Raw genomic sequence first — 13,964 nt, forward strand, 5'->3', positions numbered from 1 at the left:
GTTCTGCACAGCCCTTGCTGCACGGGTGTTCCAGAAACCTACACAGGGTGACAAGGTTGGCTGTAGTGCCTTTTTGATTGTGCAAAGCACAGATCTGCCACAGTGTGTAGAAAGGCCCCAGCACAGCAAGTACCCCCTCCCTAAACCAGGCTGCACCAATGGGTAAGAGACAGGCAGAGACACTTCTAGTGTGACAAGGAGGATAGGAAGCAGCAGCCAAGGCCAAGACAGGCCAGATCGGAGTGCTTGGTGCAGTCCAAGTCATAAGAACATAAGAACAGCCCCACTGGATCAGGCCATAGGCCCATCTAGTCCAGCTTCCTGTATCTCACAGCGGCCCACCAAATGCCCCAGGGAGCACACCAGATAACAAGAGACCTGCAAGGCTTCCTGGGAATTGTAGTTAAGAACATAAGAACAGGCCCACTGGATCAGGCCATAGGCCCATCTGGTCCAGCTTCCTGTCTCTCACAGCAGCCCACCAAATGCCCCAGGGAGCACACCAGATAACAAGAGACCTGCATCCTGGTGCCCTCCCTTGCATCTGGCCTTCTGACATAGCCCATTTCTAAAATCAGGAGGTTGCACATACACATCATGGCTTGTAACCCATAATGGATTTTTCCTCCAGAAACTTGTCCAATCCCCTTTTAAAGGCGTCCAGGCCAGATGCCGGCACCACATCCTGTGGCAAGGAGTTCCACAGACCAACCACACGCTGAGTAAAGAAATATTTTATCTTGTCTGTCCTAACTCTCCCAACACTCAATTTTAGTGGATGTCCCCTGGTTCTGGTGTTACGTGAGAGTGTAAAGAGCATCTCCCTATCCACTCTGTCCATCCCCTGCATAGTTTTGTATGTCTCAATCATGTCCCCCCTCAGTGTCTCTTTTCTAGACTGAAGAGGCCCAAACGCTGTAGCCTTTCCTCGTAAGGAAGGTGCCCCAGCCCCGTAATCATCTTAGCTGCTCTCTTTTGCACCTTTTCCATTTCCACTAAATGTCACATTTCCATTTCCACTAAATGTCCTTTTCCATTTCCACTAGAGTCACAGGCAGGAGGCCACCTGGCTCCATCTTGCTTCCTCCAACCCTCAAGAATGCTGCATTTTAAGAGATGCTGCCTCAACGCCATGGGCAGCCAATGGGTTGACAGCCCAGCCCAGCAAGTCTCAGGCTCTATCTGCTTGTCCCATCAGGGCTGCGCCCAGGGCAAGAGATCCTCTGCCAACCTTGCCAGTCCCAAACATTCCAGGCAAGCTCTGCCTGTCTGATAAAACAAAGGAGATGACCCTGCAGATCAGAGGGCGCTCAGGCTCACACTGGGGTGGAAGGATGTGGCTGCCCTCTGGCACTCGCAGGTAGCTGCTCTCCAAGCAAGAATTTGCCCTCCAAGCCGGGGAAGGGCTGTGGACTGAACAAGAACGTGCTCTCCCGGGGCACAAGAAGCCACCTTCTCCGGAGGCAGACTCTGGGTCTATCCAGCTCAGTGCTGTCTAGACTGATTGACAGCTGCTGCCCAGGTTTTCAGAGCAGGCCTGTCCCAGTCCGACCTTCCAGGGGCTGAACCCTTCCTCAAGCGATGCAGGTGCTGCAGCACCCACCGGGTACCAGGCTCTGAATACCATTTTGTACTGGCTGGCTGCTCACAAGCTTGTTTGCCAGGCTGCCAGTGACAGCCTCGGTTGACAATCGTGCCCGTTTTCTGTGAAATGGGCGAAGCGAAGGCTTGGGGTGATTCATACACAGCTGCACGCCCTGAAGAGGCTTTGCAACAACTGGCAGCCCACGTAGACTGCACTTGTCACTTGCTGCTCTACTGTGATGACAGCTCAGATGCGATGGCGCAAAAAAAAAAACCAGCTGTCTAACTGGCAGCAACTAACCAGAGTTGCAGAACATAGCTCCAATCCTCCGCTACCTTTCATTGCCTGAATGTGCTTTACCGGGACACACTGCAGACAAGAGTGCTGCCCTCCCGGTCTGCTGCCCTCACTAAGCCTCTGAACAAGCAGATGCTTGGAATTTCCCCCCTATGTTTGAAATGCAAGTACAATAGTCCAAGGAACAGACTGTACCACCAACATATTGTAAGAACTTTCGGTGCCTATTTTGACAACATTCCAGGGTTGCACCCACAGCCCCATCCAAGTTATGCCATGAGCATCATCCTTTCTCCCCCACCAAAGAGGGACTACGAAAAAAAAAGCCGCACCATTTCCAGGATTCAGTTATCACATCATCTTAACACCGACCTACCCTGAGAAAAGCATAGGAAGGTGTTGACTGGGCAAGATTCTCAATTAGAGATCCATACTCCTCAGGTAGTACAGGAAAGCAGACCGACATCCCTGCAAGAGGCCCCGACACTCCTCTGCTCCGCTCATTAGCCTTTTCCAAACCTGAGTTCATTACAAGTTATCAGCAGAAGACATACCATAATTTTTCCCCCGTCTCCAGCAGCTGCCGTTTCAAGGCCTCCTGGTTTTGCTGGGCTTCAAAAATGAACCAATTAAACGAACTATGCACCAGGCAGGTGCGTGAATCTCACAGCCACTCTCGCAATGCGCCTCGCACTGGGTTTACTTACCCAGCCGCCAGATCAGTCCCTGCACTAGGACGGGCTAGTCTCAAGAATCCTATTCTTTCTGCCCCACCCTTTGGAAGACAAGCAAAGCCAGATCAACACTGGGAAACATGTGGAGATCGACATGGCGGAAATTCTAAAGCATGACATGGTAGCCTTTCACTGTGATCAGCGATGCCTTCCAAAAAACCAGTGGCCCAGTTTCGACTCGTGTGTTCTCCGTGCTCATTTGCGCACAAGGGGAAAGACAGAAGTGCCCTTTTTCAACAGGCCGCGGTCTTCTGAGAACCAAGAAACTGGGGTTTGCGCAAAACCACCGCTAAACCAGAATCGGCTCAGTTCTGCAAATCCAGACACAACCGAAAACCTTGGCTTGTTCAAACAGCAAGGGGAAGCCTCTCAAATGTCAGCTCTCTGCTCACAACGGAGGAAAGGAGGGGAGGAACGCAAGCCCAAGGATTGCTTCCAGTATAAGGCACGGTTGGAAACTTCAATCGGGTTCATCTGGCGACCGGAAAAGAAAGGTCCTAAAAGCAGCAGCTGAGGGCCCAATCCGATCCAGCTTTCCAGCACCAGCGCAGCCACAACGCAGCCTTGGGGTAAGGAAACAAATGCTTCCATACCTTTAGGAGTCCTCTGCGACTGCCCCACCGCCACAGGATGCAGCGCACTCCCCACTGGCGCGGCTGCATCGCCACTTGAAAATTGGACAGGATTTGGCCCTGAGACAGCAAGGAGGAATGTGGGCCACTGGGAACCAAAGCCCCCTCCCAGCTTCCCAGCAAGGGATCTCGAAAGTCTCCCCCAAGTGTATGGCCCAGTTACGCAGGCCGTGAAAGAAGCCTCGGATGGCAGCAGCCCTGCTCACGGCAACGCAGGAATCTTGGCCGACCATGCAAGGCTGTTGCTAAATCTTGTGTTAGACGAACTGCTCAAGAGAGATCCACGTACTACCTCACACTGTTTAACCCATTCTTGGTCCTGTGTCTAATAAATGTGGCAGAGTTAACTCTCTGTATATCTGAACAACACCCAGAGGCTGGGACAAATCAAGGCTCATCTGAATTCCCCCTGCAAAAACATAAGAACATAAGAACAGCCGCACTGGAGCAGGCCATAGGCCCATCTAGTCCAGCTTCCTGGATCTCACAGCGGCCCACCAAATGCCCCAGGGAGCACACCAGATAACGAGATACCTGCAAGGCTTCCTGGGAATTGTAGTTAAGAACATAAGAACAGCCCCACTGGATCAGGCCAGAGGCCCATCTAGTCCAGCTTCCTGGATCTCACAGAGGCCCACCAAATGCCCCAGGGAGCACGCCTGATAACAAAAGACCTCATCCTGGTGCTCTCCCTTGCATCTGGCATTCTGACATAGCCCATTTCTAAAATCAGGAGGTTGCGCAAACACATCATGGCTTGTACCCCATAATGGATTTTTCCTCCAGAAACTTTTCCTCCAGAAAACCAAACTGTGTAGCCTTGCAAGAGCAGCCACAAAGTTACTAGTCCATATTATTATTATTATTATTAATACTAGCTTGCCCCACATGTGCTGATACTGGTCATTTGTGACACACCACCAGTAATCTTCTAGAACCACCAATGATCTAGTTCTTTTATTACAAGCTCCCTGCTGGGTCACCTGGAGAAATCTGTACTCACCCTAGGTGATCAGCTGTCTACAAGCGAAAACTGTATTTATAGGCCAGATGGTACCCACTAAGTAGGTCGATTTAGTAGGAGAACATGATTCAAACAGGTGTTGTGACACCTGCCCATAAGATTGGGCAGAGACATTACTCACAAAGCCTTACTTTCAAGAACAATGCAAACAAACAATAATCAGCATGGATACAGTGCTTTGAGTTTATTTCACATGTAATCTCAATGATTCTTACAACAACTCTGTATAAAAAAAAATAGGTGGACAGACAGATCTGGCTCTGTTTGTAGAAGCCTGGGTGCTTTGTGGTACATGGACAAGAGTCTCCAACTCCCAATTACCTAATTACAACAACAAAAAGGCTTTGTTTTCCCTTCCAAAATGAAGCTGCTAGAATCAAAAGAGCTTAGGGGAAAAACCAGGAGTGGATTTTTGCACATGAGGAATGCAAGCTCAATTCTGGGGCTCAACACAAAACTCACACGTATGCTCAGAGACAGCCTGTTCTTTCACACTGAGGCCCTGTTTTGCATCCAGCTCCAGTTGGCAGAGCTCAGGACAAGAGGAAAAAGTCGATCCAATCCCGTTGGCAGGAACCCTGCCCTCTTGGGCTGCAGAAAGAGATGGGAATTGCACTCATTTTGCGGAATGGGAAAACTGAGGCCAAAAGCAGCAGGCCAACGGCTACCAAGAGGGTGACATTTGAACGGCAGCCTTCCCAATTTGCCACTCACCACTGTGTCACTCTAGTTTCAAAGCCAAGAATGCCTCTGCTTTACCTCCCCAGGCCACCCTGGTCTAGAATACAATCCCCTTAATGTATGGGGACAGCACCAACTACACACAGAGAACTGAAGATTTTTCAAATCCCAAGCACCAGGGAGTTGGCTGGGGCCTTGTCAGTATGCAAGTCACATACCTCGTAGCTTCCAATCAGCTCCCGCATTCTGTTCCTCGAGCAACACATGTCAGAAGGCCATGCGGGAGACGGCCGTGAACATGCAAGAGGGATGTAATCTGACACATTACGCCGATTTTTTGTGCGCTTGGTGGGATGCCAAGCCACTGATGTGAGGCACTCGGAGTTCCAAACAGTCTCATCTTGGAATTGTTAATTCCCAAGTGTTTTTAAAAAAAAAAAGAGAGAGAGAGAGAGAGAGATTGAAATGACCACATTTTTCCAAGTATGTAGAAAACTGTGCATTTGGAATCATGGAGATGCAAAGGACTCTCATGTGCTCCTCCAAGGAGCTCAGGGTGGTGTATATGGTTCCTTCCCTCCTTTTATCATCACAACAACCCTGTGAAGCGAGGCTGAGAAAGAAAGAGACTGGCCCAAGCGGGGCCATGGCCAAGCAGGGATTTGAACTTGGGTCTTCCAGGTCCAACTCCCAAACCACTACACCATCCTGGCTCTCAGTTCTGTGGTAGTTACGCTTTGCTGACCCATCTAGGTTGTATAGGAGTTACCACTATAAAATAAATTCGGGGGGGGGGGGGAGAGAAAGTAAAGGATAGCAGGAAATCTCTCTGGAATTTCAAATGCAAAATGCCCAACAACCCAACTGCATGCTGCATCTAGAGGTCTAGGAATTAAGAGGCACACTACCAGGTTTCTCAAAAGAGATCAGCATCCCTTTAAAATGCACTGAGATTGCATTCTGTTTTGAGGGAATAGTTTCAGACGAGTGATCGAAGCAACCTGCAAAGTTGAGTTACCGGTGTATTGACTGTAAAAGAAGTGAAGCACAATTTGGAGAGGAGAACCCAAATCCACAGCTAAGGCAGCACTTGTCTGCCATGTAGTCACACCTCCACTTGATGCAGCACAAGAAAAGCCTCTTGCAGTGCGATCCAATGCATGCCTCCTCAGTAGCAAGTCCCATGTGGTTCAACGGGTCTTGCTCTCAGGTAAGTGTATACTGGACTGCAGCCTTAGATGAGTGGCTGGCACTGCACTTTGAATCAGCAGACACGCATGTTCAAATTACACACACGTACAGCCTTGATCAAGTCCAGACGCCAGCTTAAAACAATACAGGGCACAATCCTAACCAGGTCTCCTCAGAAGTAAGTCCTATTTTGTTCCATGGGGCTTGCTCTCAGGAAAGTGTGGTTAGGATTGCAGCCATAGTCAGCCACTTGGGGTAACCTGCACTCTTTCCCAATCCTGGGGGCCTTAAAAGTTGCACACACAACAACAATTCTGAAAGGAAGGGTAGTACTGACAGGTGCATCAAATACTCTATGGCAGTGATTATGAACTTATTTCATGGCAGACTAACAAGGCGCTAAAATCGTCAAAAAAAACCAAGGGTGTGTCTTGGCAATTGGCAAGTCACACCCCACTGTCTGCAGGAAGGGGGTAGTCACATCCCTCCAATGGCCCTACTAAAAATTGACACACACACACACACACACACACACACACGGCAAACTCCTGTGGCACAGATCATAGCACACCATTTGAAACATCACTGCCCATACTGTGGAAATCCTATCATTCAAAGCGGCAAATGCAAAATACAATTCTGGTGTAAGAGGCTGCATTTTAAAAACCTCATCTAGCTAGGACACCACGGGCTAAACAAGGCATGACTTTAAGCTCACACTGGGGGCCTGCCTCTATGCGCTTGGTGAACAGCAGGTACAAGCAAAGCTCACGGTGGACCAGTGGGTTAAACTCCCCCCTTCCCGCCATGTCGCAGTCCCAATCTGGTTGCTATTTGACACACATTTCATAGAATACCAGCCAAGCAGCAGCTCTGTGCAACAAGAAGCAAGTGTGCATCACAGTTATTGCCACATGTTTGGGGACGCGGGAACTGGGCGTTGGGGGCCAGTCCGAATACTACATTAAAACACTATTTCAACGATTCAGACGGGGTCATGCTGGACGGTCATGCTGGATAGTCAACCCCATGTGATCATGTAGGGACATCACACCAGAGCCAGAGGAAGTAGCACCCTCTCGATTCCGCTCACATGAAGGGGTTTTTCCAAAAGCCGAGGGACAAATTCATCCGATGCCATCCGACTTTCCTTCTCCGGTGTCAAGTTCTCCTTTTGCAGGTATTTTCAGTTTGACACTCGGACATGATTCAATGTCTTTGCTACAGCTTAGGAACAAAACTGATTCATCTATTCCTGCCCCCCACCCCCCCGTAACCTTCCAAGGCTGCCTTTTGATTTCTAAGTTTGAATAAAGAATAAAATTGCATCAACTCCAGGAGCTGCACCCCACACATTACAAAGACACAACCCTGGGTCTGGCACCAACCGCGCACTCAACAGTGCGCCACGGCCTGCAGGCAGTCCCACCTCCCCACGTGTACATGGGAATGCTCATGCTCGCATGATGTCCATCCTCACACACCATGTTTTGAAAGGCAAGCACCCAGGATATTCCCCACACCCAGAAAGGCCCCACAAGCGTGCAAAGTGACAGGCACTCGTGGTGGTTCATCCCTGGGCCGCCTGCCCACACTCTGCGCTGCACAGATGTTTACGCCAGAGAAGCACGCGCCCCTGGTGGGATCATACAGCAAGCCGTTCCAAATTCAACAAGCTTTTCTGCCTCTCTTGCCAAAGTTCAAAGAGAGACTCAAAAAAGAAAATGTTGAATCGACCTTTGGAGTTCAGCAGGAACGAAAAGTTGCCACCTTTTCTTATTGGCCCTGCTCTTCTGCAGTTTACAGCAGCCAGGCACACAGAAGCTGTGCAAGACAACTGAAAATTTTCCACCCACCTCTTCTGTTTCTGAGAGCATGTCTACCCAGAAGTAAATCCCACTGTGATCAATGGGGCTTACTCCCAGGAAAACAAGTGCAGGATTGCAGCCTTAGTCTCTGCACCCTGGGAGACTGCGGAAAGAACAGGGGGGGAAATACTGATTCATCAAGTTAAGAAGTTCCCTCATCCCCTTCCCCTCCTTCACTTGTTCTCTCTGTGTCTATTTTCTCTAGACTGTAGGCTCAAAGGGGCAGGGACCTGACCCCTGTAAAGCACCATGTACACAAATGAAGCTATGGTGAGAGATGAGTTGCCCCCAAATTGTCGATACTCAAAAACTGGGTCAAATCCAACTTTTTCCTGCCAGGGGAAAAGAAGTTACATCATCACACCCCCCACATCAACTTAAGGGGACAAGCGTTGGGCACTGAACAGCTGAAGTCTCCAAGGGGCAGCAAGTGTCACTGCAAAACAGCCACCATAACCAGCCCCAGTCAAATACCAGAGGAGCAGCTGTCTTTGGGGCTACTTCGGACTGTGTAAACACAGTCCGGGGAGGGAACGGCGGGGCAGCCTGCAGAGCTATTTACCTAGACAGCATAAAGCACATCGGCGCAATTGGGACATCACATCCGGTGCAGTCCTCTGTGCCCCTGGCACAGAAGCGGTTCGGTTTAAGGGGGCCAGCAGCCTTGCAAAGAGACAAAAGAGGGCAATGAAAAAAGGGTTGTAAATCAAGAGTGGAGGTGGGAAAGGAGACCCTCCCCTTGAAGGCGCACACAGAGTGCTCAAGAGGCTGGAAGTTCTGGAGGGACGGCCTCTTTGTTGCCAAGTGTGAATAGAGCACAAGAGATGCTCAGGGTGCCCACCCCACACAGAAACTCCGGCCCAGAGTGTTCGCCTTTTGGAGAAGATGGAAAGCCAACGTGACATTTCTGACATGAAAAGCAAGCAAACTTTCAAGCCTCTGACCACCAGCACCAACAACACAGAAGCCCAGCTAGGCCTCCCTCCCCCAGAGCTCCTAGATCTCCAAAGCGTTTCTCCAAGTGCCTTGGCATTTACTAGCAGGGGAGGGGTCCAACGAGGTACTGGGGCTCAAGCAAGCTGGCTTCTGATCTCGTACAGAGTGCCATTTCCCCTGATCTTACATTCAGGGAGAGCATGTTGTGGGCTGGGGAAAACGGCACTCTGCACAGGATCAGAGGACAGCCTCCTGGCTTATTTCTTTGTCTCCCAACTTTGAAAACAGGTCCAGGGTTGGTGAAGCTTTCAAAGCAGCAGAGAGTTGGGCAAGTCTCCCTCTTTGTCAGTCAAATGGACACACTGGAAGTGTCTTCAATTCTTTACAAGCCTGGCTTCCCAGCACTGCACAAAATAGACGGTTAAAAAGGGTCGTATCACTTCCATCCACCCACGGGTTCCTATAGGAAGAAGTTAAACAAGGGGAGGGGGGAGAATTACTACAGATGCCCCAAGAAGGGAAGGGGGGGAAGCAAAGAAACCACAGCAAGACAATAGAGAAACAAACTGAACACTCCCCCCCACACACACACACACACACCCACTCCAGTTGCCTGCTTCTTCCTGGACCAAAGTGGAGGCAGGAAGGAATGGTGGTCAATAATAATAATAATAAACTTTATTTGTATCCCGCCCTTCTCCCTGAAAGGGACCCAGGAGACCTCTCCCTGGATCTCTCCCTGGTCAAGCAGGAGAGATAGAGTGACAAAGGAAAGAACAGATCAAGCAGCACAATTAATCTGTAGCCTGCAAAAAATATATTGTTTAAATCCTTTTTCACCCTGGAGAAAGATCTTGAGAAACATAGGTGGGTGGGAGGCAGTTTAAAGCCATGAAACCTTTAAACTAAGTTTAACCTTTAAACTAAGTACTGCTGCTTAGACTGCAACATCCCCCCAACTCCCAAGGAATAAAGACTCAGGAGCCTACTCCAACAAGGGAAGAGAGGAGGGGGCTTGTAGAGGACCACCCCCACCCCCCCAAAAAAACACTAAGCCATGCTCCTAGCAACCTTCCAACAAGATGAGAATGAGACATCCTAAATATCTGCAGGAGAGCAAAGGCATGGGAAGTGGGGAAGCACATAGAAAAAGCCCCAGTGGCACCAGACTTCCTTTGTTGGTTTCTGCAGCAACCTGGCTGTCCCCCTTTGGAAGTTGCTTCCATCTTGGAGGAGATCTCTTCCCCCCACCCCACCATGCACCGCCTTCTCCTCCCCAAATCACTTTCTCAGCCAAGTGCCTTCTGCAGCCTGGTACCCAGTTGGGGGGGGGGGAGAGAGAGAAAGAGAGACTTCCACTGAAAACTGGAGTGGTTTCAGAGCACATTTGTAGGGCAGCAGGATGTGTGAGGGGGGGAGAGCACTTTTCATATAAAGCTGGAGCAAACGGGGGGGGGGAGAGATCAAGCCTCCCTCTTTTCCAAGACTGCTTCTACACACACCCCCCAATTTAATCCAAGAGGGATGCTTCCCATTTCAGAGCATCCAATCAGAACCCCTCCCCTCTTTCAAAGAATGGGAAGCAGGGGACTAGATTATCAGACACCCCCAATTCTCACCCCCAAAACATTTCTCTTCCCCCAAACTACAGGGGACGACGACAAATTAGGATACCGCCTTCCCAAAGGGGTAACTAGATAGGGAACCTGACCCCCCTCCCCAAATACTGCCACTCTAATGTGCCTCCCCCAAAACTGGAGAAGGGGGGGGTCAGATCTCCTTTCCAAAGATGGGGAGGGCTAGACCCCCCCCTCCCAAATACTGCCACTCTGATGTGCTTCTCCCAAAACTGGAAAAGAGGGGGGTCAGGTTGCCTCTTTAAACGATGGCCTACACCCCCCCTCCCCAGATACTGCCACTCTGATCATCAGTTTGGTATGCCTCTCCCAAATCTAGTGTGGGGGTCAGATTTCCCTTTAAAAGATGGGGAGGGTTAGACCCCCACCTCCCAAATACTGCCACTCTGATGTGCCTCTCCCAAAACTGGAGAAGCGGGGGGGGGGGGGAGTCAGATTCCCCTTTCAAAGCTGGGGAGGACTACACCCCCCCTCCCAAATAGTGCCACTCTGATGTAGTGGAGAAGGGGGTCAGATTCCCCCTTTCAAAGCTGGGGAGGACACCCCCCCCCAAAGAGTGCCACTCTGATGTAGTGGAGAAGGGGGCTCAGATTCCCCCTTCAAAGAAGGGGAGGGCTAGACCCCCCCCCCAAAGAGTGCCACTCTGATGTAGTGGAGAAGGGGGCTCAGATTCCCCCTTCAAAGAAGGGGAGGGCTAGACCCCCCCCAAAGAGTGCCACTCTGATGTAGTGGAGAAGGGGGCTCAGATTCCCCTTTCAAAGAAGGGGAGGGCTAGACCCCCCCCAAAGAGTGCCACTCTGATGTAGTGGAGAAGGGGGCTCAGATTCCCCCTTCAAGGAAGGGGAGGGCTAGACCCCCCCCAAAGAGTGCCACTCTGATGTAGTGGAGAAGGGGGTCAGATTCCCCCTTCAAAGAAGGGGAGGGCTAGACCCCCCCCAAAGAGTGCCACTCTGATGTAGTGGAGAAGGGGGCTCAGATTCCCCCTTCAAAGAAGGGGAGGGCTAGACCCCCCCCAAAGAGTGCCACTCTGATGTAGTGGAGAAGGGGGTCAGATTCCCCCTTCAAAGAAGGGGAGGGCTAGACCCCCCCCCCCCAAAGAGTGCCACTCTGATGTAGTGGAGAAGGGGGCTCAGATTCCCCTTTCAAAGAAGGGGAGGGCTAGACCCCCCCCCTCCCAAATATTGCCACTGTGATGCTAGTGGAGAAGTGGGGAAGTCAAACCCCCTTCTCCAAGCTGGGGAGGGCCAGATGCCCCCAGCCTTCCTCCAGACTCCCTGGGGAGGGGCGCGCCTGCCTGCCTGCCTGCCTGCCCGCCCCCCTGGCCAGGGGCTGCCCGTCCCCTCCCGCGGGGGAGGCTGTTGCAAGCGGTGTCGCAAGCGCCCTGCCCTGCCCTGCCCTGCCTACCTTGTTGAAGGCGAAGAGGTCCAGCTTGAGCTTCTCCCGCTGGGGATCGTGGCCCTGGCGGCGGAAGCGAAACTTCATCATCTTGCAGGCTGCTGGCGGAGGAGGAAGGCGGGCGGCGGGGTCCGGGCAGGCAGGGAGGCTGCTCCCCCCATGCAACGAGCGCAGCGCCCAGCCGGGCAGCCTCTGCATCCAGCGGAGATGCGCCTGGCTTGCAGCAGCAGCAGCACCGCTGGCCCGGGCAGCAGGGAGGAAGGGGGAGTTGCAGGGAGGGGGGCTCAGACTGGCATCCCCCCCAGCCAATCAGGGGGGGGACAAGGCAGCCAGACAATGGGCTGGGGAGAGAGCGCAGGCGGGGCTGCTGCTCCTGCTCCTGCTGCTGCTCTCCTCCTCCTCCTCCAGCTGCACCCATCCACCCTCCCCACCCACAGCTGCTTGCATCACAGCACGGCCTGCTGGGAAATGTAGTCCCTGGGAAGTTTCTCCCTCCCCAAATGCATTTCTGCTGTTTTGGCGGCCCCCCCCCCCCACATTTTTGGAGAGGTGCCCAGCCTTAGTGCCCCATTTCTGTGCCTGCTGCAAGCCCGTTCTGCAGGCATGGGTGGGATCCGCTTATTTCAGTGTTTCTCAAACTGTGGGCCAGGAGGGACCCACCCCAGTGGGTCTCAAGCCCAGCTCAGGTAGATCCCCATTCATTTCCATGTGGATTTTGTTTTGGATAGATTTGATGCTGCCCAGGCATGTGCCTGCATTGGGGGAAATGTAACAGGTCTGTGCTTTTGAACAGGCTACTATGTATCTGCTTTGAACAATGAGATTCAATGGGCCTTACTCCTGGGGAAATGTGGATAGGATTGCAACCTTTGGGATATCTGGGGAACTTTTTTTAAAGCAGATCAGCTTGGGAGGGTTAGGAGAGTTCTTTATTTTAAAGAAATTTTTATACTCATTGTAAACTTTTAATTTCCTTGCTTAGTTAATTGATTTGATTTTGTCATATGGGGTGTTAGACATTTTCCTGCTTGATGATGTCACTTCCAGCCATGACATCACATGCAGGCTAATGACATCACTTCTGGTGGGTGCCGGTAGAATTCAGTGATTTTCAGCCTTTTCTATCTCGTGACACACTGATAAGGTGCTAAAATGGTCAAGGCACACCATCGGTTTTTGGACAATTGACAAGGCACATCGTGTTGCCGGTGAGAGGCTCACACCTCCCCATTGGCCCATTAATAAAAAATGACCCTCTCCCAAACTCCTGGGGCATACTCCAAGAGCCGGTGCTGGGTGCCGTAAATGTGCTGTAAAATACTTGTAAACTTGTTGTAAAACAAATAAGGAGCGCTGGCGCTGGGCCAATGGCAGTCAGGTGCCAGGCTCAGGACAGCCGCAAAGATGATGTGCCACCAACAGTAAGTGCAACCTCAGAGTGGTGGCGCAGCTTCTGGGGCAGGGGGAGGGCAGGGTGGGGGGGGGAGAACTGGGGCAGGAAGGGGGTGAAACCAGCGGAGTTCTGCTCCACTGTATCCAGAACTCCATTTCGGGCCTGGCCCGACACGGAGTCTCTCAAGTCTGTGCCAGCAAAACAGCCAGCGCGGACTTAAGAACATAAGAACAGCCCCGCTGGATCAGGCCATAGGCCCATCTAGTCCAGCTTCCTGTATCTCACAGCAGCCCACCAAATGCCCCAGAGAGCACACCAGACAACAAGAGACCTGCAAGGCTTCCTGGGAATTGTAGTTAAGAACATAAGAACAGCCCCACTGGATCAGGCCATAGGCCCATCCAGTCCAGCTTCCTGTATCTCACAGCGACCCCACCAAATGCCCCAGGGAGCACACAAGACAACAAGAGACCTCATCCTGGTGCCCTCCCTTGAATCTGGCATTCTGACATAGCCCATTGCTAAAATCAGGAGGTTGCACATGCACATCATGGCTTGTAACCCGTAATGGATTTTTCCTCCAGAAACTTG

At 51.5% G+C, this 13,964-nt stretch overlaps 1 protein-coding gene across 1 annotated transcript in view; it reads right to left on the bottom strand.

Moving 5' to 3' along the window:
* The window catches only part of LLGL1 (LLGL scribble cell polarity complex component 1), a 53,049-nt gene extending 40,701 nt beyond the window's left edge, over positions 1-12,348 (bottom strand). Inside the window, exon 1 of the mRNA XM_066640412.1 lies at positions 11,990-12,348. Within this exon, the coding sequence (XP_066496509.1) occupies positions 11,990-12,178 (189 nt within the window). The 5' untranslated portion in view covers positions 12,179-12,348. The remainder of the gene's footprint in view (positions 1-11,989) is intronic.
* Between the last annotated feature and the right edge of the window lie 1,616 nt (positions 12,349-13,964).

The sequence above is a fragment of the Tiliqua scincoides genome, chromosome 13 (assembly GCF_035046505.1).
Source record: "Tiliqua scincoides isolate rTilSci1 chromosome 13, rTilSci1.hap2, whole genome shotgun sequence".
NCBI classification, from domain to species: domain Eukaryota; kingdom Metazoa; phylum Chordata; class Lepidosauria; order Squamata; family Scincidae; genus Tiliqua; species Tiliqua scincoides.